A 26,576-nucleotide genomic window follows, 5' to 3' on the forward strand; every position below is an offset into this window, starting at 1 on the left:
CCAAAGCTTGATGAAGTGCAATGACTTTGCAATGACTTCATGACACAGCCTGAGCACCTTCAGCTCCTACAATCTGAACCACAGGTCCTGCTTTACATAAGCAAGACATTTCTCAGGAACTCCAGCCATCAAATGACCCAGGAAGCAAGTCTCCCCTTCAGAGTTCATGAATATCCTACAGGAAAAATGTCTACAAATAATTTAAAATAGAAAAAAAAAATCAACACATAATTTCCAGGCATTTTAACAACAGTAACATATTGACCTCAATGCTTTAACTGAGCTAATTACATGCTAGTCATGACCTCAAACATATATCCAATTCAGCTGCTACTAAATAATATTAAATTAAATGGCAGTCAAATCAAATATTTCTTTTAGAAACAGCTGCCTTGAACTGAAAAGATCACTCAAATAAAACATATAACCACTCAAATGTCCACACTGCTTTTGATGAAGAGGCACTGCCTCTGTGCCTGCTGGTTAAGACAGTAGAGGTTCAAGTTACTGGATAATATAAAAGGCTCACCAGTATTTGGAACAGATTTACAATAGTATGCTTTAAGCAGCATTTAAACATTTATTTATCCACATATTTTCCTTTCATAACAGCCCCCACTGCACAGAAAGGCTGCTCCAGGGGATCCCAAAGAAACTGCAAAAAACAAGGTTAAACAACTTCTTCTTCCTCACATGCTAAAGTCGGACAGCCCCAATAAACACCAAATCACAGGAAATTCACTCCAGGAAAGTCAGTCCTCACTCTAGCAGTAAATTACCAATGAAATCTGATTTCCTTTTCCTTGAAATACATTAAATAAATAAATGCACAGTTCATTAAAATAAGATTTTACAAAAAGTCTATCTACTTATCTGCCCCCCCCCTCCCCCCCCAGAAAAACCAGACACAACTTGCTAGCAACTCATTTAGTTTAACTCAGTATTATTACACCACCAAAGAATCACAGCCCGGTCTGCAAGTGTCATTCTCTATTAAACCCAGCATCTGTTTAGCCCCAGAACTTGGCTCCATAATGCAGCAGTAGAGGCTTTAGAGCAACACAAGGGAGTTTGTTTTGCACATCAGGACTTATTCCAATCTCACATTGCTAGGGGTAGGTATAAATCCCAAGTTTACTGCTTCTTCTAGATTTTGGTATTAATTATTAACAAGGTTTACAAGAATATAATTTTTCATCTGAAAGAAAGTTAAAAACAATTCAGCAATACATAGATGCCATGTGTGAGCTCCTAAGTGTAACTCAAGGTACAGATGTGCACTGTTGAACTTGGGAAAAAATTTGTCATCCTCTATATATCTTCTATTTAAACAAGTTTAGACAACTAATTGGAGTTCCTTTCAGGATTCTATCTCCTACTGGTCTCACAACTAAACTGCTAATGCTGGAATTTTATCTGTCCAGTACAGCCAGCTGCCCCCTTCCAAAATTATGCTTGCCATGATCATCTGGCTTAGTCTGCAGACATCTTGAATAATATGGATTACATATATCTGTGGGATTTTCTTTTAATTACTGCTTTAAAGGGTAAGAATTTGAGATGGTCATGCACATGATTTTACAATGTCATCTGAGATCTGCCACTAGATTGAGTCCTTAACACAATAACATGAAAATACTGAAAACATCGTAAAACCTAACCAAAATTAAATTTCTATACATAGCAGGACTCTGGTCACCTTTATAGTTTGCAGCTTTATGAACTATGGACATTGTTTTCTTTCAAGCAAAGGAGCCACAATCACTGTAAAGATGAGAACATGAGATGTAATGCTGCTCATTCAGTATTACCAAAGCACTGCACTGAGGTTTTTGAGTGATTCCTATTTGTATCCAAGAACTGCAAGTTTCAGACCATCTATCACCCATGAGACATTAAAGCATCCCACAAAATCCTAAGATAAATCTTGCCACAGAGGTATGAGATTATTGCAATATATTTACACATAATTCTTCATACAACAGAAAAACAGAGAAATTAAATTAACAGTATGTATTGTTCAGCTCCAATATTTGAATTTTACTGTCTACACAATATATTTGAATTCTGACTACTCACTCATGTTACAGTAATATTTCATGGATTCATAGAATGGTTTGTTTTGGAAGGGACCTTCAAAGGCCATCCTATCCCACCCCTCCCATGGGCAGTGACACCTTCCACTGTCTCAGGTTGCTCCAAGCATCATCCAGCCTGGCCTGGAATACTTCCATAGGTGGGGCAGCCTCAATTTCTCTGAGCAACTTTGCAGCCTTCCAGACATGTTAAGTGTTTATTTACCTGCACTGCCTGGGGAACTGTTTTGGGGAAGTTTTGGTGCTGTTATAAAGGCTGAAAAAATCCCCCAATAAATGAGATTCTGCCTTTCTACAAAGACAAAAAGCAGTTATGCAAAATCTTCATTCCTACTCAGAGATCACTCACTAACTTTTACACAAAGAGGTCCAAAAATGTAAGATTTTAATTTACCAATTAAATTTGTAAGATTTTGCTAAGCAAAACTAATGATGCAGAAATACCTGGTAATAACAATTCATACTGATAAAAGTGATCTTCACAAAAGAAAATCTTTACAATTCTCAGACTTTAGGAATTCTTGCCATTTTAGATCAGAAAAGAGCATTGAAATAGTCTTTGTTTTTAAAGCATGTTAATGAGTCAGAATATTTCAGCTATAACTTAATTCTTAGCAATCTTCAAACAGTATCAAACCACTATTAAAAATTCACCTTCTCTGATACACCAATTAGCCACAACCAAGCAGCCTGGGAGATTTCAGAATGGAATAAACACATCCTTCAAGACCAATTAGAAAAGCTTCCTACTGTTTTTAAGTTAATGAGTTATGCAGGAAAGCCTGTTTCTGCTCACTTTACACTGATTTGTAATTTTCCTCCCCTTTTCTACTGCCTTTTTGGCAACCACTCCTTTCTTCAGCTCCCTTTACCCACCCCTCTTACTTTTGCATGCTAAAACTGTTCAGATACATACCAAACCCCCTCCCCCCCAGAAAAAAAACCACCAAAACCACAAAAACCACAGTTTTATGAGAAGTAGCAGACAGGCAAGCTGCTTTTGTGACAAACACAAAATAAGTGCTCTTTTAGAGAACCTGGCTGACCATGACAGGGTCTATCTTCGTAGCTTGGGGACCAATACCATTTCTCATAGCTTTCTAGATAATTCTCTGTTTCTCCTCTACCCACTATTTTTCAGACTTTCCCAAGTTTGATGGCCACTGTTAGGAATACAATCCTCTAACGTATTTCTGCAGTAGCCCAGCACACTAACTATTCCCCAGGCACCAAAATGTCATCCTCAGCACAACAAGACAGAAGCACTTTTGGATGGCAGTAAGAAATGCAACAGAAGTGGTCCCCACAATGCCTAAGAACAATACCAAAAAAAAAAAGAAAAAAAAAAAAAAAAAAAAAAAAAAAAAAAAGAAAACACATCTTAAGGTCTTAAGGGAGCTCTCAGCATAAATTATCTGACCTGCTCACTGTTTACACAGCTGGATGAACAAACACAGCATCTCTTTCGGTTCTCTTGCTTTGTCCTAGTGCCTTCTCATTCCACAGTAAGGACCCGAATTGAGCAGCAGTGCAGTGGCATCAGAATGGTCCTTCTGGGTTCCACTGAAGCCTGAAGAGACTTGCACACAGCAGAAGTGATCCATCTCAACAGATTTACTGCAGGCAAAGAAGGCCCCTCACAGAGAAGGCAAGCAGCTGAAAAAATGAGTGACGATGCTGCGTTTTCTGCTCCAGTTCCTTTTCCACAACATTTTTGTGGGAGTCAGTCATCAATAAAAGCCTAATTCTGAAGAGCACAATCTGCTTCCTTCATGTCCCACCTACAGTACAGTTGTTCTGCTCACAACTGAAGAAGGGATTTTTCAAAACCTTTATGGTGAGGCAGAATATTTCAAGCAGAAGAACTCCAATGTGAGTGAGCACGGATGTTATGGTGCTTCCCCAAACTGCTCAACAAGGGATGCTATTGTCTTTGACAGCTCACCCTACACAGTTTGTCACATTTTAATAAAGTGTTCTGAAAGGAGATGACAGAAAAATGAAAACCTACATTCTATAAATGAGACTGAGATGTACTGATTGTGTTTCTCAGTGCCATCTGAGAAAACCAACACACTTTCATACACTCTATAATCTCTACATCCACATAACTGGTGATCCTCTCTGCTAATTTCTGATCACCAAATCTAGTAATTTTGTTAAGCAGATGCCTACTTACTAATCTCAAAATACCTTACTTCAAGTGAACAACTTCACAGGTCACCTTCAAAGCCGTGTCCTGAACTGGAACTACTGACTCACAGGAGGACAAAAACAAGGACAACCTTACTCAAGATGCTTTTCTCTACAGCTGTAAGAGATCAAAAATAATTTACACAAAAATGCCTCTCCAACCTTTCACCTCACAACAGAAATTTCTTATACAGAGTGCTCTAAAAAATATTAAAAAGTTACGTGATAGCCTCGAACACCAATAAGCAAATACAGGCTTGTGGCAAACTAGACTCCAAAATTATCCTATTTCCACCCAGCATGTATTGGCCTTTCCATTAGCTCATACCCATTAGTGATACAGCTAATCTGTATGAAGCTTTTTGTCCTCTATTCCCTCAGTCACCATGCTCTGGCAGGGCAGGGCAGCAGGCACATGTCAAACCTCTCTGAGGAAGATTTTGCTGAACCCTGCATGTGAAATGCCTTTCTGTTAAGAAGTTCAGAGAGCTCCTGTTTAACTTCTACAGGTAAATAAGCATTTAGAGCATTTAAAGTCTTCTTTGTCCAATTTACAAAAAAAGCAATTTATGCAACAAAACATACCTCTAGTCCATTAATACAAAATCCCACAAGAACAATTAGGGAGTTCTCAATTTTGTTCATTTTTAGTGCAGGTAATTACAAACCCATACTAAAACATGATACTTGTGGTCAAATCACCCTAAAGGTTCAAAAGCCTCTTTACATATAAAATTTATCAAGAGTTAACAAAATTTAAAGCTACAAAAACTATAAAGATCACTTTTCTGTTGAAATTCCTACGTAACAAGTTATGAAATAAATACTGCACCAAGCCTACCAATCTGAGAGCAGAATGACAACATCAGTTTTACAAAAGCATCTTGTCACAGAAGGGAGGAGAGGTGGTGTGCAGGCAATTATGAAAAAAATTAATTATGAAGAAAGGTACCTCTATCCTTACTCTTACAATCCAGCACCCTAAGAAAAGGTCAGCACTCAAACACAGCTAGTGTTTTTTGGAGTACATGCAGAAATAAATTCTTTAATCCAATTAGTAAACACTGTCAGAAGGGAAGAAGGCTGGGTCAGGCACACCTTGTAATTTCTGTGTAAAACATCTGTTACAAAACTATTACAGGTAAGTGACACATTTTTCAAAAGTTTCAAGAAGTGAAAATTCAAATACTATCTCCACTCTCTGCAGTGGGCAGGTATTTCTGTAAAGGTTTTGTTTGCTCTCACCAGTGAGATTCCTGCTGCCAGCCAGGACAGGTGTGCTGGAACTATAAAATGAGAACAACAATCTGAACTTTAAACAAGAATATCAAAGGGATGTGGAGCTTAAAAATAAAGACAAATCAAGAATGAGCACAACCCATACTAAGACCTCCTTCACAGATTAGGAGCAGACAGCACATCAGAACCAACATTGCTGGTTTGACATTATCTTCTTCCAGTGGCCAAAAAGAGCCAAGAAGAGCTTTTATAACCACAAATACAGCAATGGTTTTCAGTAACAGTTTAACACCAACTCCCTGATAATCTATGATGGATTATAGTGTTGGAAAATTTGTTCACTATGAGAATGCTTTGATGACTTTATCCCTTCCCTCTATTTATTAAAAAAACCTCTCAGTATACCTACATAAAAAATCAATTTATAGTAATTCATTGTTTCTACCACAGTTGAAATGGACAGCTGGGTTGGATATGACACAGGTAAGACTAAATATAGCCTGATTTGATAAATCAAGTAGCTTCAATATGGAAGAGATGCTAAGATTATGGTTACACACAAGTATTTCCTCCCTATTTCACTATCAGATGTAAGTAACACCTGCCTAAAGGCCAAAGTAATGTTTCAAAAAGATAATTCAAGCACAATTTAAGCTTCAAAGAGACGCTCAGATGTCTGTTGAAAGGCCTCCATTTGTTTCAATATTGGTATATTTTGCTATATGTAAAAGCTTGTACAACTATTTTGGTATCTGTGCTCTTCCACAGTTTTGGCATTAACCCTGTTGTTGCAACAGGATTATTTGTCTCTGCTTTTGAAGTTTCTCACAGCTGAAGACCTAATTACAACAAAAAAAAGCATGTTATGCAGAAAGACAAATCTGCTCTGTATGTGTAATAATTGTATACTATATTACACATCATATTTTTTTAAAAATATTATATTAATATATTAAATCTAATATATCACCTATCTTCAGGATTCACTGCAAATTCAGTTATACTTGCCAGGGTGTGGGATTACTTCAAGGTGCAATAGACTTGCCATTCTAGAGAACACACTTTGAAAAATACAGTTAAAATCATTAATCATCTACTGTGGCATCAGTTCAGCAGCCACCAAACAGGATTTCTTGTTTTTAGTGACTTATGTTAGTCATCAGCATGTTAAAAACACCTTAAGCTCTTAAAAACACAGCACGTCAGAAAATGCCAGAGGGCAGGTTTGGATTAGATATTGGGAAGGAATTGCTGGCTGGGAGGGTGTTGAGGCACCTGCACAGGGTGCCCAGAGCAGCTGTGGCTGTCCCTGGATCCCTGGCAGTGTCCAAGACCAGGCTGGATGGGGCTTGGAGCAGCCTGGGACAGTGGAAGGCATCCCTGCCCATGGCAGGGGCTGGAATAGGATGACCCTTAATGTCCTTTCCCACCCAAACCAGTCTGGGATTCTATTATTCTATCCTTCCTCTTAATCTGATAAAACCACTGGAAGGAACCACGTGATCCATCTGAGTTTAGCAGTAATTTGCTACAAGTACTTTTTTTACTGATTTAGCAGGAAATATGAGGGATTAGAAGCTTTGCTAGCAAAACATCAGCACGGGACTGTAAGAGGAGCTGAGGGATGCTCCAGCCAGGTGACAGTGCTGAGCTGGGTCCATCATTCCCTGGGCTGGCCTCAGCTGATGCAGCAGCAGTGGAAAGAGAAAACAGTCCATGGAAATGACAGCAGGAGGCCCTCCCAAGCTCCTGGCAATCTAAGGAGAAACAGCAATTTTCTAGTCGACCCAGCTGGAGCACCCAGAACGTTTTTCAGTTGGGAATTGACACAATGTGGGATTACACAACCCTGCATTGGGACACGGGACCCAACCACCCGAGAGCCTCCTTCCACTCCCCTGCACTCCAAAAGTGATTCGTGATGGAAATATCAACAGCTTCCTTATTTCTGCAAATACCTACAAACTATGAGTAAAACTGCAGCCCAGCACATTATCCCTCAGCACAGGAGAGGGAAAAAATTAGATTATGGCCCCATGAACTCCCTACGCCCAGCACAGATTAAAAAGAACAAATAAATAAACAAACAGTGCTTGGCATGAAGGCATATGATGTAACGCAAAGCCCGGCAACTCAGGTGAGACACCAATTCAATTTTAAACTAAAATATGTCTCACTTTTGATAAATATTATCATTCTTAAGTATAAAAACAGTGTGGTAGGAGTGAGGAGGCAGGAGTGAGCCCCAGGAGATCTGAGATGCTGCAGAGGAACAGAAAAGCCTCGGTCAAGAAAGGACGGAAAATAAATCAATTTATAATCTAGCCAAGAAGAATAAATATAATTAAGAGCATATAAGAAAAAAAAAATGGGTATAAATCTTTGGCTTTCCAGTCCTGGGCGCATTTAAAGGGACACAGGGATATCTAAGGGACCTCGAGGGATCACAGGATCCCTGTAAGGGTACACTCATGGTCTGGGTAAAGGGACACAGGCACATTCTGGGAAATCTGGCAGGGATCCCTGGATCCTTAAGGGACACAAGGACATCGAGGGGACCCAGTACAGAATCCATTTCTGGATGCCGAAGGGACACAGGTACAACCCAGGAACCCTGTGACGGATCCCGGGAGATGCCCCAGCCCGGGCGGGGACGCGGCGGGTGCCGGTGCCCCGGCAACTCTCCGCAGCGCCGGTGTCGAATTACGCAAGGCATCCCTCCATCTATCGCGACACAGGCCCGCGCCACGAGGGGTTGGTGACGTCGGGACAACCGGGGGATCTCGGGGGCCCCTTTCGGAGCAGACGGCCGCCGGGTCCAGCGGTCGCCCATGCCCCTCGAATGGACCGCCGAGGCCGCGCTTACCGTCCGTGCCCTGGGTCGGTGGCGGGATCAATAGCAGGGTGCCTCGGCCCGTGCCGCTCCCGGGTCCCCTCACGGCCCCTGACGGTCCCCGCCCGCCTCCACGTCGCCGGCGCGGCCCCGCTGCGCATGCTCGAGGTCCGCGCCGGGCGGTGCGCGGGGCACCACGGGAGTTGTAGTTCATGATGAGCGGGGCGGCCATGACACCTCCCGCGCCCTGGGCTGATCCCCCAGCATGGGCAGAAGAGCAGGGGGATTGTGCCCCTGTGCCCCTGGGCTCAGGTGAGACCCCACCTGCAGAGCTGCCCCAGCCCTGGCTCCAACTCCACCTGGAGCTGCTGGAGCCAGTGCAGAGGAGGGCAGGGAGATGCTGCCAGGGCTGGAGCCCCTCTGCTCTGGAGCCAGCCTGGCCCAGCTGGGGCTGTTCCCCTGCACAAGAGAAGGCTCCAGGGACACCTCAGAGCCCCTGCCAGGGCCTCCAGGGGCTCCAGGAGAGCTGCACAGGCACTGGGCACAAGGCATGGAGGGACAGCAGCCAGGGAATGGCTTCCCAGGGCCAGAGGGCAGGCACAGATGGGATCTTGGGAATGAGGAATTGCTGGCTGGGAGGGTGGGCAGGCCCTGGCCCAGGGTGCCCAGAGCAGCTGTGGCTGTCCCTGGATCCCTGGGAGTGTCCAAGGCCAGGCTGGATGGGGCTTGGAGCAGCCTGGGACAGTGGAAGTTGTCCCTGCCCATGGCAGTGGATGGGACTGGGTGAGCTTTAAGCTCTTCCCTTCCGACCCAAACCATTCTGGGATTCATTCTGATTCCCTGCTCTGCATCTGTCCCACATTTTCAGTGGGACATGAGGTAAGCGCAGCAAATGGGACCAACAGTGAATGTTTGTGGTGGGGAGGATTTACCAGGCTCTGTCCAGCCCAGTGCTGCTTTAAATCATTGTTTCTCCAAGGGTAACCTCCAAAGTGGGGTTTGTGCCATCAGCAGCAGGTTCCAAGGTACCATTGGCTCATTAAAGGGGAAACTCTTCCCAGCGTAGTCCTGGGTTTATTCCCACATTCCCTGTGGTGTGTGACAGCAAATCCCCAGCCGGGCTCTTACCCATCCCTGTCCCTGGGCTGTGCGTGCCAGCAGCAGGTCTGCAAACAGCACCACTGGGGTGTAACCCTGAGCAAACAGTGCCACGTTACAGCTCTGGGGCTTGGCCCGAGCTCACACAGCGCCTGGTGGGAATGGCTGTGCCCACAGAGCTGCTGCCTGCTCAGCAGCACAGCTGTGAAACGCTGCGTGACAAAATGTAAAGGTTTTCTAGAGCAATCCCTGTGAGTTAATTGGCATGTTGTGAATAGATGTGTTATAAACACATCTATTCACAACATGCCAATTTATGTTTCACTGTCATCCCAAGGACAGGCTGGGCAAGGCTTGGAGCAACCAGGGATAGTGGAAAGTGTCCCTGCCCACAGTAGAGGCTGAGACAGGATGAGATTTAAGGCCCCATCCAACCCAAACCATTCAGTGATTCTAAAACATCAGTGAAATAAAGATACGGCCCTATTACCTAAAAGCATTTCTAATGCAAAATAATCACCATGGCAAACACGGTCTTCTAGAGCTTTTCAATTAAATTACTGCAGCCAGGTTCACTGAAAACAAGAATAATGGCAGTCTGTTACAACCAAAATATGATTTGGTTCAGCAAGCATTGCTCTAACAATCAGAAAACTGCACAAAGATAATCCCTTCTTCAAGTCTTAGGCAGTTTAATGAAACAGTCATTTCTCACTGAAGGAGATTTTAGTTAAGCTAAGTGTAAATTAAATCTCAAATTTTAATTTCCTTCACCTGCAACCTCTGCAGCCACTCTTCTTTCAGCAATAATGTTCTCCATTGTACAGAAATCATGAAGGAATGACCCAGAGGACTGAACCTCTGCAGCATGTCCAACAGCTCCCAGAATTCAGCTGGGACCTGATTGCTCCATCTGGGTAATAACAGAATAACGGGTTACTGTCATTAGATCAGAATTTATTTTCAGTTTAGACATTCTCAGGAGCTGATCATGTGCAGTTTAACATGCCAGAATTTCCTTTCCTGTCAGGATCAGGCCATCAAAATAATCAGCAACATAAAATTAATTCATTTTATTTAAGAATTTTTGGCATATAATTGCATTTTTTAAAATGTGTTTTTGATCTAACTTCTTGGCACCCAGCAATTTGTGCAAACCAACACACAGAAGGTACCACATCCCATTAAGACCTTCTCATTATGAAAAAATACTTAAAACTAGTTGATCCGAATGATATTTTTTTCAAATATTGAGTTGTTGATCTTTCCTCAATAGTATTTAAATAAAGCCACACAGGTTTAATGCTGAAGAACTTAGGACTAGATTTGCAGTACTTTGGTCCCCTAAAGATGCCAACTCTGAAATTTTCTAAAAGCCTTCAGTATAAATGGAGCTGCTACTTGATCTAGGAAATTCTGGTAGATGCCCACGTGCCACCATCAGGTGCCTAAACCTTTTCTAAATCTTGTTTTTAGAGAGTAACAAGCACGTGGGAATTTTCTCAGTGAAATTCAGCTCACTTGATCAATATTATTCTGTCACATGAGGATTTCCTTAGTTTCTGCCTGCTTGTTTTTCCTAAAGAAGGCTTTGTGCACTCCTTTTCGTCCCAGCAGATGATCTCATGAACTCCAGCACAGACTTGGGCCTTTGTTTTCACTTGATTTTCATTTAACTATTCACAACACAACAGGATTGTTGACCTATTCTTGAAAAAGAATAGGGGCAGAAGAGTTATAACACAAATCTCCTGACAGGACTTCCAGTGAAGTGCCTCACACAGAAAGTTTTGTGATGTAGATTGCTCCCTTTAGGGTTTAACTGCAGCTAATAAAAGCAGTGGAACACCATTCCAGAGACTATAAACGTGTAATCTTACTTTCATTATCTGCTTGTTTTCTTTTTTGTACTTTTTTCAGAAGGCCTGGTGCTGCAGCCTAATTTACTATACACTTTATTTTCTCTGTTATTGTTCGATGCATTTTCTTCTGTAATAATATCCTAAATAACTAAAAAATAAAAATTGTGCAGACTTCATAAATTGGCTGAATACATTTAAAAATTAAAGGATCCCCAGTAAAGCTCTTGCTCTACTTTTTGTTGTGTTCCCAGCTGTTTAGTGGATATACTCTAAAACTATGTCCCGTTTATGAGATGCCCAGCATATTAAAACAGCATGGAAGGGACAATCTCTTCAGCAATGCTCAGGATGTCAGAACACGTATTCTTGTTTAGCTGAAGAGCTGTGGATTGGACTGGGCATAACTGAGGCACCTCCAGTGCTGGGGACAGCTCTGGGCCCTCAGGACAGCAGAGACACCAAGGGGCTGGAGTGTCCAGGGCAGGGAACGGAGCTGGGAAGGGGCTGGAGCCCCAGGAGAGGCTGAGGGAGCTGGGAAGGGGCTGAGCCTGGAGAAAAGGAGGCTCAGGGGGGACCTTGTGGCTCTGCGCAGCTCCTGACAGGAGGGGACAGCCGGCTGTGCTCCCAGGGAACAGGGAGAGGAGGAGAGGGAACGGCCTCAGGCTGGGCATGGGGAGGGTCAGGGTGGGCACAGCAGGAATTTTCCCATGGAAAGGATGGTCAGGAATTAGAAGGGGCTGCCCAGAGAGGTGTTGGAGTGCCCATTACTGAAGGGTTCCATGGAATGACTGGATGTAGTACTCAGTGCTCTGGGCTGGTGACAGATGGGGATTGCTTACAGGCTGGACTCAGTGGTCTTTTCCAACCTAAATGATCCTGGGATTCGGTGATCTAGAAGGAAGCTGTGATACACTGATCCAATGGGGGGTTATGTTCCAAAGATGAGGTAAGGGCTGATTAAACAGCAATTCCAAACTCGGGTCCAAACAGAGTCACTCCTTAAGGAAGAGCAAACAGCATTAATCAGGGTCTGACACGGGGCTGTCTGTGCCTGAGCTCATTGCAAAGTCATGGCTGTGGCTGCAGTGTCATTCACACCATGTCTGACCAAACCAGGCACTGGCAGGAAAAGAGGCACCTCACCAAGGGCACCAGGCAAAATTAGATACCAGAGTAATTAATTAACTACTGAGAGAAATCACAGTCGCAAGAATAACACTGGACCACAGTGACAGTTCAGGGACTGTCTGTATAAAAAGGTGCCCTTTTAGGCCTGCCTGAGGGAGGATTTTAGGGAAATTAAATCATAAAGAGCAATCCAAAGCTGCTGGAATGGTTTCATTTTGAATATTTTAAAGAGCTCTCTGGTTTGGCAGACGAAAAAAAAAAAAGCAAGAATTACCATTTTTATTCCTTACTAAGCACAGGGACACTTGAAACACTTCACAGTTGGGATGCAAGTCAGCAGCAGAATCCATCTTGCCAGGAAGAGGCAAAGTCTGCCCAGTTCACTTTATCAGGAACTCAGTTATTTTAGGGCCTCCTTCTGCCTGGGGCCTGTCTCCAGGTTTTCCAAGATTTTGTCACCACTTGAAGTGTTTATAGCTCTGAGCACTAAGACTTCTGTGATTTTGTGCAATAATTGCATGAAGCGATTTATTTTTAAGTAAAATCCCGGTTTATTATAATGAAAATTCCACAAGCATGTTAAAGAGGTTTCAGTTGGAGGTTGGGTTTGTTTTTTTTAAAGCCAGAACTGTGCCATTATAAATCACTACAACAGAACATAAAGCAACATTCTCTTGCATCATGCCTCAGGAAAAAAAAAAAAGGCATAATATTTCAAGGAAAATAATTAAGGAAAGTATCACATCAAGACTTTCTGCTTTTAGTAAGCTAAGTAAATTTTGTATGCAGCATAACTCCTCTAGCTCATCCATAGATTTGACACGAAAAATCTAAATTGTTCATAGATAAATTATGAGCTTTTGTTGTCTCAATGCAGTCCACAGTTCTTCACCAGGAACAGATAAAGCCTTTAAGGTGAAAGCCTCAAGTACTGCACTAGCACTTAGTGACATCAAGATGCTAAGATACATTTGCCTTCCACAGACAGATTTATTCTTATGTTATTTAACCTAAACTCTAATCACACCAAACAGATGGCAGATGAAAAGTAGTTCCAGCAAGAAAAATACAAGAACATCAGCTTTCAAATATTTTAAATAAACAAACGCACCATCTGCCATTTTAGTGGCAAAAGAGACTCTCTCCTGCAAGCAATTTAGTTTTTTATTCAGCTAAAATATGCAAAGGAAAAAGTCTCAAATTGAGAGGAATATCAGCAGTTCATACTGGACATGAGGAAATAAAATCCTTAGGAATTAACTCCTTTAAGCCGTTTTCTTGCCATATACTGCAGTGGATCTCTTTGCAGCACTTCCATTTGCAATGCCATTGCTTTCCAACTGCAAACAAAAAACAGTGTCATTAATGAGATGTCAAATTAGAACCTCACATCTAAAATGGGAACAGCTGGTGACAGAAATGGCTTTTAGAAGCAAGGCCAGTAAAGATCCATGGAGAAACATGAAGCAAGAAACACAAGTGGTGGTGTCTGTGTAGATTTACAAATAATTACTGCTTCAGGGCAGCAACAACATTTACAAGTCTTTGCATTGTGACAGAAGATAAATAATAAAAGCATAATTTATATGCACTAAGCATCCGCCCCCATTACAAGTGGTAGAGCTGGCTGAAGAGACGGGCTGGTTTTAATTTCTGTTTGTGATTTGACAAATATTTGACTTTTTTCTTTGAAAGAACATCTAGCTGTTAAAAAAAATAATGATTAATTAGGCTGCTTCAGGATACGGGTACAATTCCTCTTCCTCCAAGACCAGAGGAAGCAACTGTTATACTAACTATGTCTTGAAGCACCAATTCCTAGCTGGCACAGTACTGGTAATATCTGTTTCCAAGAAAGTAGCCACCAAAATATCTGTAAAGACACCCAACTGTTCACCCTCCTGAGCTGCCACTGGGTGGCTCATCCCAGAGCCACGAATTAATCTTACTTTATGGCTTCCAGATCCATCCTCCTGGTCTCTCTTGGTGGCTGCAGGACCCCAGGGGTCCCCAGTGCTGCCTCCTGAGCCCTGCTTGGTGCCTGGTGGCTCCTGCACAGCCTTCTTGGGCCAGACACGCTTGATGAAGGGGGCGATCATGGGGTAGATGTAGGGCTCCACAAACTTCTTGTAGACCCAGAGCAGAACAGGGATCACGATGCAGGGAATGCACACCATGGCTCCCTCCTGTGCTGGGACAGAGATGGTGAGGGGCGGGGGGAAAACAGCTTAGGGTGGCAGCTTTCGTATGCCACAATCTGAGAACACAGTGTTTATAAAGTAAATAAAATCCATATTTCGTGTTCAAACATAGATTATTCTGTAATTATCAAGTAGCTGCTAAAGCTTCAAAAATGTTGTGTGTTCCAATGTTATAAAGCCTCCAACAAAGGGAACGTTCTTGCCATTTTAACAAAAAAACCCAAACCAATTTGCTATTAATTCATCAGTCCTACAGATGCAACTAAGGAAAACAAATTCAGGAAATAAGAGTTTTTGCTTAAGCCACACAAAAACAGGTTAAGCAGCAAGCCACCAGTATTAGCCCAGTTCTCACTCTATTACGAGTCCAAAGGGTTTGTTTTGCTCGATCCATTTTTATTTAGGGAGAAACTAAACAGCAGAAAGCAAATCCATCCAATGGGTTGCTACCACTGAAGGGCAGCATAGTGGGAAAGAGAAAAAAATTCCAATCAGGATTTGAAAGAATTAGCATATGGGCTACTTGCTTCCTGCTGCCCTCACTTGATCCCACACCAACCCCATAAAATTAACTGTTAGAAAATGAACCATGACCTCTCTCTGAAACCCCACAAGTCATCAAAATTCGCACCTTGGGGTCTATGCCAAAAAAAAAAAAAAAAAAAAAAAAAAAAAAAAAAAAAAAAAAAAGGCAGAAAAGCAAAGCAAGGAGGCAGAGAGGTCCAGCTGGGAGAGGAAGCAGTTAATTAGGGCTGGACCTGTCCCTGCCAGTGCTGACAAGCAATGTATTAGACACACTCTGCTGCCACACAACTTTGCCATTCACAGTCCCCCTCTCTAGGCTGCTGACATCTCAATTCTCACACCAAGCAAAACAAAAGCTTTCCAAGATGGAGAATGAGATGTGCACACCTCACTAGGGACCAGTTTTCTTTTTATTTTATGTTATCCTTAAGATTTTTAGCCCTATAAAAAAACAGAGTATCAGTTTCCAGTTGACTCTTCCAGGTTCTACTCTGGCTGCTTCAAATACACTTTAAATCTACTCTCTGAGGTCTGAGAGGAATCTTATATTGAGACAACACAAATTAGGTAACCCTTTAAACTTATTAAAAATATATATTTCCGACACTGTCTTCACCAGAACTTCCTAAATATTAAATTTCCAGCAAAATGTGGATTCATCCAGCAGCTGAAGAACATGGCTGAAGGGAACACCTCAGGCTGTAGAATCATTACAGAATTATTTGGGTCACAAGAAAGCTTCAAAATAATTTCCTTCTATTCCCTGCTATGGGCAGGGACACTTTCCACTGTCCCAGGCTGCTCCAAGCCCTGTCCAGCCTGGCCTTGGGCACTGCCAGGGATCCAGGGACAGCCACAGCTGCTCTGGGCACCCTGGGCCAGGGCCTGCCCACCCTCCCAGACAGCAATTCCTCATTCCCAATGTCCCATCTGTGCCTGCCCTCTGGCCCTGGGAAGCCATTCCCTGGCTGCTGTCCCATGGAAACAGCACGTGTTGTGCTGCCTCTGCAGCCGCTTCGTGTCCAAAAAATTCCTGCCCAAAAAAATCATCCCTACCTCCGCCTGATGCACCAGCGATCCCTGGGATCAGCGTGGAACACCGTCCTGACGAACTCCTCCGATGACCTGGTGACGCTCCACCAGCTGGTTAGCAGGGAAAATAAACAAAAGAAGGAGAAAAGAGGAGTGAGGAGGTGGCCGGGCAGGTGATTTCCTGCGGCGGGCGGTGCCGCTGCTCTCGGTGAGCCCCGGCACGGAACGCGCTCACTGATGGGTAAATCTCGGTACGGCACGGCATGGCTTTGATCCCAGCGCCCGGAAAACGCCACAAGGGCAAGCCCGCCGGGTTTTCCCCGTTTTCCATAAAGGACGAGCGAGTCTGGGAGGCTGCCTGATGTCAGGGGTTGCCGTTCTGCTCTCCGGGGGCGGTTGGGGCCGGTGCAGCCCGTGAAGCCCAGGCTACCGGCGAGATCAGGCAGGCGTGGGCCGTGGGGAGCGGGGCAGAGGGCAGGGTGAGGCGGGATGTGGGGACGGAATCATTCCCGGTGCTCCCGGCGCTCCGCACCCACCTGCGCCCCGTACCGGAACAGCCCCGCGCTTCCGGGGCGGTGCTTCCGGCCAATGGCCGGCGGCAGCGCGCATCACGTGACGCCAGGCCCCGCCCCATCCGCGCGGACCGGAACAGGGACACGAGACCGATTCCCGATTATCCTGGGAGGGGGGAACCGTGGGAGGGCCCGGCAGCCGCGGGAACACGCGGCCCAGCTTGGAGGTCCGATATTGGAATTGCTGGCTGGAAGGGCGGACAGGCCCTGTCCCAGGGTGCCCAGAGCAGCTGTGGCTGCCCCTGGATCCCAGGGAGAGTGGGATCCCCTTAGGGATCCCCTTAGCAGTGCCCAAGGCCAGGCTGGATGGGGCTTGGAGCAATCTGGGACAGTGGAAGGTGTCCCTGCCATGGCAGGGGTGGCACTGGATGGGTTTCAAGGTCCCTTCCCAGCCACACCATTCCATGATTCTGTTTTATTCACTACCCCGTCCCACAGCAACGCCCAGCACCAGGCCAGAAACTTATAGCAAAGCAACACAATCAATCCAAATTTTAAGATTTTATTTATATACATCTGTCCATGCAGATTTATTCCCGAGCCATTAGCTTTTGCTTCTTCAGCTTCTTCTGGGAGATCTGTGAAGCAAACACACAAAAAAGAACAGTGAAATAAGACTTCCTGAAGCATCCCAAAGTTATCTTTTAGAATTGCTGTTAGGAACTGTTAGGAATTGTTAATTAGGAACCAACTGTTAATTAGGAATTCCCTCACAAATGATACTTATCACACCTGCACATGAACAGGAATCCCTACAAACACTACATCACATGCAGGTTCTAAATTTAACTTCCTATTTTATTGTACACACCCAGGGATAACGCACACAATGCTGCAGCTGAGAGAGGAGAGAACCAACCCTCTGTCCAATTAAAAAATGGTTCTCAGGGCTTTTAAGCGCTTAATATTTATGTTGAAAATTTAAAAAAAATGGGGTTGCTCAGAATGAACTCATTTTTTTCATGGGCATTCCAAAGGTGTCCTAAGATTGTCATCACAGCAACCCCTCTCTCTGCCAGGCCCTCGGCTGTCCTGACAGCATTACAGGAACAGAGCACAGGACATCTGGTACCTTTTTCTTCTGGGCAACTTCCTCCTCTGGCTTGGGCACGATCTGCTCCTTCTCCGTGAGGATCATCTCGATGTGGCACGGGGAGCTCATGTAGGGGTTGATCCTGCCGTGTGCCCGGTACGTGCGCCGGCGCATCTTGGGAGCCTTGTTCACCTGGATGTGCTCGATCACCAGGGAGTCCACATCGAGACCCTGGCACGGAAGAAAACCTGTGAGCCACTTCCATCTTTAAATAATTCATTTCTGCAGCTAAAATGTGAGTTATTGCCCCAGACACTGCTGCCAGTGAATGAAACAGCCAGGCTCGATGGTGCCATAGAGCTTAGGGTTTTCCAAGGATTCACCAATGACACAGCCAAGCTTGGTGGTGCCATGGAGCACAGTGGAGTTTTCCAAGGATGTGCCAATGGAACTGCTGAGCTTGGCAGTGTCTTGGAGATGAGGACTTACCAAGAAAGTGTCACTTAAAATGACAAAGTCCAGCCCTCATACATCACAAATAATTTAAAATTGTGCTGATGGCTCATATCTATGGTTACTTCATGGTTACTAAAAGGTGCCACCTATTACTCCAACACTGCCAACAAAGCTAACAAATTAAGCACTATAACAAAGACAGCAACTGACCAAGTCAACTATTGATTTCACAGATTTCAATTTCACAGATTTTGAGATATGTGAACAGCCCTTTTGGGTGTAATTTCTTAAATTTAGATTCTCCCTGTGAAAAACTGCTGCTGCCATTTAACTTGAGGAACACACAAAGCTTGCTTAAAACAGGGAGCGACACCAAACCCTCCCTACAACTCAGTATTGTGGATGAAGCAGATGGCAAGTGGCCCTCCAGGTCAGTGATACTCAGGCAGGGATGCTGACAGAGAGCCCAACACCACTGCTTTGTGCTCAGTTAACACCCACCTTGAGCTCAGCGTTGCTCTCTGCATTCTTCAGCATGTGCAGCAGAAACTCTGCGCTCTTCTTGGGCCAGCGGCCCTGTGTCCAGCCCCACTGCTTGGCCTGGAAGGAGAGCAAGCAATGCGTTTGCTGCTTTTGGCCTGGTCCATTCCAGTCACCTTCTACGTACCTTCAATTTTCCATCATCACAGAATGGTTTGGGCTCGAGGAGACCCTCAAGTTCATTCAGTGTCACACCCTGCCATGGCAGGGACACCTCCCAGGGATCCAGGGACAGCCACAGCCGCTCTGGGCACCCTGGGCCAGGGCCTGCCCACCCTCCCAGACAGCAATTCCTCATTCCCAAGATCCCATCTGTGCCTGCCCTCTGGCCCTGGGAAGCCATTCCCTGGCTGCTGTCCCTCAATGACTGGTCCCAAGTTCCTTTCCATCTCTCCTGAAGCCCCTGGAGGCCCTGGCAGGGGCTCTGAGGTGTCCCTGGAGCCTTCTCTTGTGCAGGGGAACAGCCCCAGCCGTGCCAGGTTGGCTCCAGAGCAGAGGGGCTCCAGCCCTGGCAGCATCTCTGTGCCCTCCTCTGCACTGGCTCCCACAGGTTGATGTCCTTCCTGTGCTGAGCACCCTGTATCTTATGGATACAGATAGATATCTTATGGATATAGATTAGACTGCATTATTATCCACTTTATTTTGCTGTACACCAAACCCCACAAAATTTAATCCCTTGACTTAATGCTGCTAAATAGATGCAGACACTCCCTTTCCTCCCTCTTGAGCAACCCGGTCTAGTAGAAGATGTTCCTGCTGAGCTCTGTGGTCCCTTCTAACCCAAACCACCCTGTGATTCTGCGTTATAACCAAGTTTACCACCAGTAATGACAGACTACACCCACACCATCTCTGCATCACCTTTTTATGTCAAGCACAGAGCCAAAGGCTCCCTGCCGGGATTCCCAGGAGCTCACCTGGGCACACCTCCCAACGCCGCCGTTGTAGCGCCGGAAGGGGACACACTGCTTCTTCAGGGTGACATCCTTCAGGTACTTGGTGGCCTTGCGGATGTGCATGCCCTTGATGGCCTGCGCTGTCTCTCGGGTGTTCTACCAACACAGAACACAGAAAAGATCCTCTGAACAAATCCTTGCAGGAGACAGCCCGAGCTCAACCACTCCTCTGTCCTCCCTGGATACAATTCTTTCCACTTACTAAAGAATACCCAAGTCTAAGAATGAAAAGCAATTTGTCAAATACAGCAGCTCACATGAACTGATGAAGAAACACTGGGAGAATTGTAAACAACGTTGTTTTCTCTGAAACAATTGTAAGAGAAGAAAAGACTCAGAAATAAAAATAAAGGATAAAAGATCAGTCTTGTAGATGGCATTCACTAATTGTGTAAGCCAACTGTAACTATAACCCTACCTGTTCATAATCGAAAAAAAGGAAACCAAAGTGAAAATTTTATATTACAGCAAGCAGAAGATGATCTGCCAAGTCCTGGTTTTATGATTAAATAACACTTCTGAATTTTCTCTGCACCTAAGCCTTTTCCAGAGGAACTGAGGTCCTTGTGCAAAACACCACACAACCAAAAAGAGTAGAAGAAATTAGACAAATTTCACACCTAACACTAGTCCAGTGTCTGACAAATTTACTCCAACTGTTTTGCTGCTGTATTTTGTTATCTGAATTAAACAAGGACAATTTTAGGCTCCAGACTCTAATTTTTTATGCATGGAGACCACTGCAAGCAGCTGACAGCAAACTTATAGGGTTGGGTTTAAAGAGTAAAAGAAACTTCCTTAGAAAGAGAGATATTAGGAAGAAATTCCTGACTGTGAGGGTGAGCAGGCCCTGGCACAGGATGCCCAGAGAAGCTGTGGCTGCCCCTGCATCCCTGGAAGCTTCCAGGGCCACGTTGGACGGGAGCTTAGTCCCTAACCACGCCAGAGGGTGGAAAGAGATTATGCTTACAATCCCTTTCTAGCCAAGCCAGTCTGTGCTTCTTTTAAAAAAATAACAAGACAAACTAACAAAAACTACGTCAAACAGAAAATCAATTTACGAATTCTGCTAAGCACACACTCCTTACCTTGAAATGCACACGCAGGTTAGATCCCCGGGACTTGCATGCTGCAAGAGACAAAAAAAGATCAAGTTTCAGAATCAAAACCTCACTGGGTTCCAGGAAATCCCACACGAACTCTCCTAGAACAGCAACTCACATTTCGTGGGGTTCTCCGGATCCAGGGAGTAGCGCACCATCTTGAGACCTCAGCTGAAAAACACCAATTAAAACATATTAAACTTCTAACACTGGCACGCAGGACCCGGACTATTCCCCTCACCGCCACAGCTGCTCAGAAATTACGCATTCTTTTCACAGATACATCCAAAGGTGTCCTAAGAAAGTCATCATCGCAGCCATGGATTTTCTCAGGCCTGCCCCTTCCCCGCATCCGCGCCCGTCCTCCCGCGCGCCCTCCCGGGGAATACCGCGGACACGGGCCATGTCGTAGCGAGCCCGGTGTCCGGGGCGCCGGTGCCGGCGGGGATGGGGCGGGATGGGGGCGGATAGGGGGGGATGGCGGCGGATAGCCCGGGACAGGGCCGACCACGGCTCCTCACCTCGGGGCGGTGGCGGCAGAGGAAGAGGAAAGGCGGGGCGCACGGCCAGCGCGCGCACATCTCGCGAGATTTCGGGCGGGGACGGCGCCCGAGACCGCTCCGCCCCCAAAATGGCGGCGGGTTTGGCTATGAGGGTGTGTGTGTACGGAGTGGCTCCCTCGCCGAGTCTGTGAATGAAACCTGCTGTGGGGAAAGACATCGCGGTGTTCACGCTGCCCTGGGGAAACATACCGCGGTATTCACCCTCAGCCCGTGGTGCAGGTGCTTTCAGTGAGGAGATCAGCGTGCATCTGGCACAGCACTACCACCTGCCCAAGGGAGGGGATCGGTCCGCGCCGAGCACCTTGAAAGCTGTAAGCAGTGGTGGTCACTGCAGTATAAGAACGACATTACACTGTTAGCGCCAAAATGATGGCTACGGAAGTGGTGAAGGGCCTTGAGGGGAAGCCGTATGAGCGGCGGCTGAGGGCACCTCGTCTGTTCAGCTGGAGGGAGGGGAGGCTCACCGCAGTTAAAACTTCCTCGTGAAGGAGGAGGAAGGTCAGGCATTGATCTGTTCTCTCTGGTGACCACTGACAGGACCCAGGGAACGGCTGGAGCTGTGCCAGGGAGGATTAGGTTGGATATCAGGGAAAGGGTCTCCCCCAGAGGGTGCTGGCACTGCCCAGGCTCCCCAGGGATGGGCACAGCCCCGAGGCTGCCAGAGCTCCAGGAGCCTTTGGACAGCGCTGCCAGGGATGCCCAGGGTGGGATTGTTGAGGAACTGGACTCGATGGTCCTTGTGGGTACTTTCCAGCTCGGCATATTCTGTGGTTCATTCAGTCGGGATCATTCAGGTTTGAAAAGACTTCTGAGATCATCAAGTCCCAGCTGTGCCCGATCCCCACCATGTCACCAGCCCAGAGCTCTTAGTGTCACCAGTCCAGGACACCTCCGGAGATGGGGACTTCAGCATCTCCCTGGGCAGCCCCTTCCAAGTCCTTTCCATGAAGAAATTCCTCCTGATGTTCAACCTGAACCTCCCCTGGCATAACCTGAGGCTGTTTCCTCTTGTGCTGTCCCTTGTTCTCAGGGAGCAGAACGCGACCCCCGCCTGAGAGCACAGAATTGTTACCTTTGGAGAAGGCCTTTAGGTTAACCGGGTCTAACTCTCATGCCAGCAGCCACCACCGTGTTCACCATTAGATGGCAGCTCAGGATGGGAATACAGCAGCACATTGCTCACAGAGGTCTCCCAGAAACCAGAACGAAGAGATTTATTGAAATTCATATCTATAAACCTCAACTAGTATTTACTGCGCCATTATAAAATAATCACAGACTGACTCATTAAAATAAAAGATTTTTCCTTCCCATTTGAGGCAGCATTTGCGGCTAGAACTGCCTGGGAAGCAGCTCAATAAAAGCAAAATGTTTCCTGAAAGTGGTGCAGCTAAAGTCTCATTGAGAAAAAATGACAGAATGGGGGGGAAAAAAAGAAGAGACATGTTCCTGAGATGGCAGTAATCTGGTGTGCAGGTACCTCCCCAGCATGAGAACTGGGTTTAAATCTGAGTTTAGAAATAAGCAGAGGAAGAACTTGCTGCCCATCTAAATCCTGTGAACAGGAGTCTGGTTTTGGATCTCTTGTTTAGGGCTAAAAAGCCCTAAAGCTCTGCAGCTAGGATTTTACCCAAATGGGAAGAGGAAAATATGTGAGCTATCACAAATATTTACCTGGCTAAAAACTGGAAGAGCTCTAGTTGTTGCTGCAGCTCTCCATTTACCTGACTTAAAATGTGCCTTTTTCTTTGGTTTTGGGGAAGTTCTCTGCAAAGTCTCCAAACAGCTTTCAAGCACTGATCTCAAAGCCTGAAACGTGCTGGGCTGTGGGCAGATATTATTTTTTCTCTTTATTCTAGAATCCCAGAATGGTTTGGGAGGAACCTTAAAGGTCATCTCATCCCACCCCTGCCATGGGCAGGGACACCTTCCACTGTCCCAGGTTGCTCCAAGCCCCATCCAGCCTGGCCTTGGACACTTCCAGTGATCCAGGGACAGTCACAGCTTCTGTGGATAACAGTATATAGCACTAAGTTTTCAGGTACAATAAATTAAAACTGGCTTAAGCTGGGATCCTCAAACACTCCCACAGCCTTACTCACCATACTGTGGGAATCCCCTCTCTGAACACACCTGAATGCAACTCTTCTTCCTCCCTTTTGCCCTTCCCTCTGCACCTTCCTCTGTTTTCTGCTGGAGCAGGAACCCGGCCTTTACATGGGAAGCACCTTTACACACAGCTTGGTAGCAGTGCACAAAAGCAAGGAGAGGTTCAAGGAAAGCTGGAGGAGAGGTGTGAAACACAAGTATTTGACATGTGATGGGGATTGTCACCTGTGTTCATCAATCAAACCCAAAATAAATACATTTTCTGTTTCCCCACAGGTGGAACTGTTTTGCTCAGCTTCTAAAGGTTTGCAGTGGTGGAGGGTTAGCACAGAGTCATGGAATATCCATAGCCAGAAAAGGCTCACCAGGGTCATGGAGTCCAACTGCTGGCCCTACACAGACACCCCAAAAATCCCAGCCTGTGCATCCCTGAGAGCATTGTCCAAATGCTCCTGGAGCTCTGGTAACCTTGGAGCTGTGACCCCTTCCTTGAGATGTTTTCAGCTTTGTTGGGAGGTTGACAAGAGCTCTCATGGGCAGCCTAGCACATTCCTGGTGCTGGGATCAGGTCTGAGGCAGCTGAGCTTGTGCCTTAGTTGGGATTTCACCACATTTTCCCCCAATTGCACCACCTGCCTGGGATATTTGGGTTGTATGAGCTGACTCCAAAAGAGCTTTCAGATACTAAGCCGAAAACTCAGGCAGGTGAGTCCAAAAACTCCTGCATTGGAAGCAGGTGCCTGCTAATTGTACTGGAACCTCAAATCCACAAATGCACAGGACTTTCCCTCAGGCTCCACTGCTGCCATCCCCCTTGCTCCTGTGTCAGTACTGCCCAGCCCCAGTGCCTGTGCTGTGCACGCCCTGGGAGACCTGGCTCTCCCAGCAGGTATGGACAGCAAACACCCAGCTGTGCTTGGACCTGAGCAAAGCCTCTGCTTTGTGCTCTGGCAATTCCTGCTGGGAACATCCACCTGTGAAGGGTGGATCACAATGGCAGCAGAGGCTTCTGCTATCTCTGCTCTGGAGCCAGGCTGGGAGAGCAGGCCGTGTTCACCTGCACAAGAGAAGGTTCCAAGCAAAGCCATCTAAAGGGGCTCCAGGAGAGCTGCAGAGGGACCTTGGGCAAGGGCTGGAGCGACAGGACAAGCCAAAGGGCAGGGATAGATGGGAAGGAATTCTTGGCTGTGAGGGTGGGAAGACCCTTGCACAAGTTTCCCAGAGAAGCTGTGGCTGTCCCAACCCTGGAAGTGTCCAAGACCCGGTTGGATGGGCTTGGACCAGCCTGCAATAGTGGAAGGTGTCCCTGTCCATGGCAGGGGTGAAACTGGATGAGTTCTAAGGTCCCTTCCAACCCAAACCATTCACTGATCCCATGATTCCTCTGGCTGTGCTCCTGGGGCTGGAACAGGGCTGTATCCCTTATCCTGCGGTGGAAAGGCTCAGCAGGCAGTGGGGAGTGTTCAGGATCTGGAGTGTTGCATCACGTATGTCCTTTTGTGTCTTAGCTGTGAGTGAGCAAGCGGCCTTATCAGTGCTACTGGGAGCCAAATGTGACAATTAGCCAATGTCCCTGACAGTCATCAGCTCTCCTGACCAGAGGGACAGGTGAGCTCCAAGACTGGCTGGAGTTATGTTTTCTCTGTCTGGGGTTATGTCTTTGAGGCAGATCTAAAACCACAAGGAGTTCGTTTCCAGCCAGGTGACCTTCCTGCTTGCCTTCCAGCCTGACACTCAGCTCAAGCACACACCTGGCTTGGGGTGGTCACTTCTAACAGGGGGGCTAATAGCCACAAGAGGGGCTCTTCTAAACCCCTGTAGCACACAGAAAGACTGGGGCCGACTGACCAAGCTTAGCTCTGGCTCCCTAAAACACGCTCTGTATCTGCTCTTCTGCAGAGAGGGCCTGACCTGTTCTTTGCACTGGAATGGAAGCCAATTCCTCAAATCTTTTTGTAAGATATCTTGGCATTTCTCTTAGAGACCCAGCTTTTGGAGTCCAAGGGTTATGTGGGGATATTAAACTGTCATTCATGAAATTGCACACAAATAGTTCCTTGTCCTAATGTTTAAGCAGAAAATCTTGAAGACAAAGACATTTTAAATTGAAACCAGCTTGACTGCTGCAAACACTGAGGATTTCCAACCATCAGACAGCCGGCCGCACTTCCTTCTGTGAAATCCTCTCTGCTGACCAGCCTACAGTCTCCTGCCCTCCTCGTCCCAGATGCTTGGCTCCTCCAGAGGCACAGCTCACCCCCACGGTTTGCCTTTTCCTCCCACAGTCAGCAACACAGCAGCATTTGGACTCATGGTAGGCAGGTTCTCCAACTAAAGGGTTCTTCACAAACATCTTAAAATCTACTGACCCAGGTGGTGAGTCTCAGGAGCAAGATCATAGAATCACAGAATCATTGAATGGTTTCGGTTGCAAGAGACTTGAAAAATCATCCATTCCCACCTCCTGTCAAGGGCAGGGACAACTTCCACTGTCCCAGGTGGCTCCAAGGCCCGTCCAGCCTGGCCTTGGACACTGCCAAGGATCCAGGGACATCCATAGGTGCTCTGGGCAACCCATGCCAGGGCCTCCCCACCCTCACAGCCAGCAATTCCTTCCTAATATCCTGTCTATTCCTTCTCTCTGGCAGCGGGAAGGCATTCCCTGTGTCCTGTCACTCCATGGAAAAGGGGTAAAAGAACCTCTACAAGATGGACTGACCTTCATCAGAAATTTGTTCGACATCAGTAATTCTGTTTTGGTCACTTGGAGAGCTCAATTATGTTACTATTCCACCCTGTGACTTTCAAGAAGAGATGCTTCCATAGGGAGCATCTTACTTAAGGAGGTAAGTTATTTATGAGCATATATCTGTATGTACATATATAACTCATCCTGAGTGTATCATCTAAAACATATGAACAACCGAAACAGTTTTGATTCCCTATGGGTCTTCCTAAAACACAGGCAATTCTTTACAAGGAGAGAGTAGCTGCACATCCTGTTTAAATAATTTTTGTCGTGTGTATGCTGTAC

At 46.0% G+C, this 26,576-nt stretch overlaps 3 protein-coding genes and 2 non-coding genes across 9 annotated transcripts in view; all 5 read right to left on the reverse strand.

Moving 5' to 3' along the window:
- The window catches only part of DYM (dymeclin), a 176,105-nt gene extending 167,583 nt beyond the window's left edge, over positions 1-8,522 (reverse strand). For all 5 annotated transcript variants that reach the window (XM_050986711.1, XM_050986710.1, XM_050986708.1 and 2 more), the window contains exon 1: positions 8,395-8,522. The gene's annotated coding sequence lies outside the window, so the exon portion shown is untranslated. The remainder of the gene's footprint in view (positions 1-8,394) is intronic.
- Positions 8,523-13,595: 5,073 nt separating this feature from the next.
- On the reverse strand, positions 13,596-16,829 carry CZH18orf32 (chromosome Z C18orf32 homolog). The gene is made up of 4 exons (XM_050986727.1): positions 16,744-16,829; positions 16,232-16,318; positions 14,399-14,640; positions 13,596-13,789 (listed from the first exon to the last, which is right to left on the reverse strand). Exons 1-4 carry the CDS (start codon positions 16,814-16,816, stop codon positions 13,715-13,717), a joined length of 477 nt encoding a protein of 158 aa, XP_050842684.1. The 5' UTR covers positions 16,817-16,829; the 3' UTR covers positions 13,596-13,714.
- Positions 16,830-17,265: 436 nt separating this feature from the next.
- Positions 17,266-21,475, reverse strand: RPL17 (ribosomal protein L17). The gene is made up of 7 exons (XM_050986734.1): positions 21,392-21,475; positions 20,989-21,041; positions 20,856-20,896; positions 19,729-19,863; positions 18,770-18,868; positions 17,852-18,043; positions 17,266-17,357 (listed from the first exon to the last, which is right to left on the reverse strand). Exons 2-7 carry the CDS (start codon positions 21,026-21,028, stop codon positions 17,310-17,312), a joined length of 555 nt encoding a protein of 184 aa, XP_050842691.1. The 5' UTR covers positions 21,029-21,041; positions 21,392-21,475; the 3' UTR covers positions 17,266-17,309.
- LOC115485164 (small nucleolar RNA SNORD58) lies at positions 17,715-17,782 on the reverse strand. The gene has a single exon (XR_003945903.1). It is a non-coding gene; the product is annotated as a small nucleolar RNA SNORD58 (small nucleolar RNA).
- On the reverse strand, positions 21,119-21,187 carry LOC115485168 (small nucleolar RNA SNORD58). Its single transcript, XR_003945907.2, has one exon. It is a non-coding gene; the product is annotated as a small nucleolar RNA SNORD58 (small nucleolar RNA).
- Positions 21,476-26,576: the final 5,101 nt, after the last annotated feature.

Source organism: Serinus canaria, chromosome Z, assembly GCF_022539315.1.
Source record: "Serinus canaria isolate serCan28SL12 chromosome Z, serCan2020, whole genome shotgun sequence".
Classification (NCBI taxonomy): Eukaryota; Metazoa; Chordata; class Aves; order Passeriformes; family Fringillidae; genus Serinus; species Serinus canaria.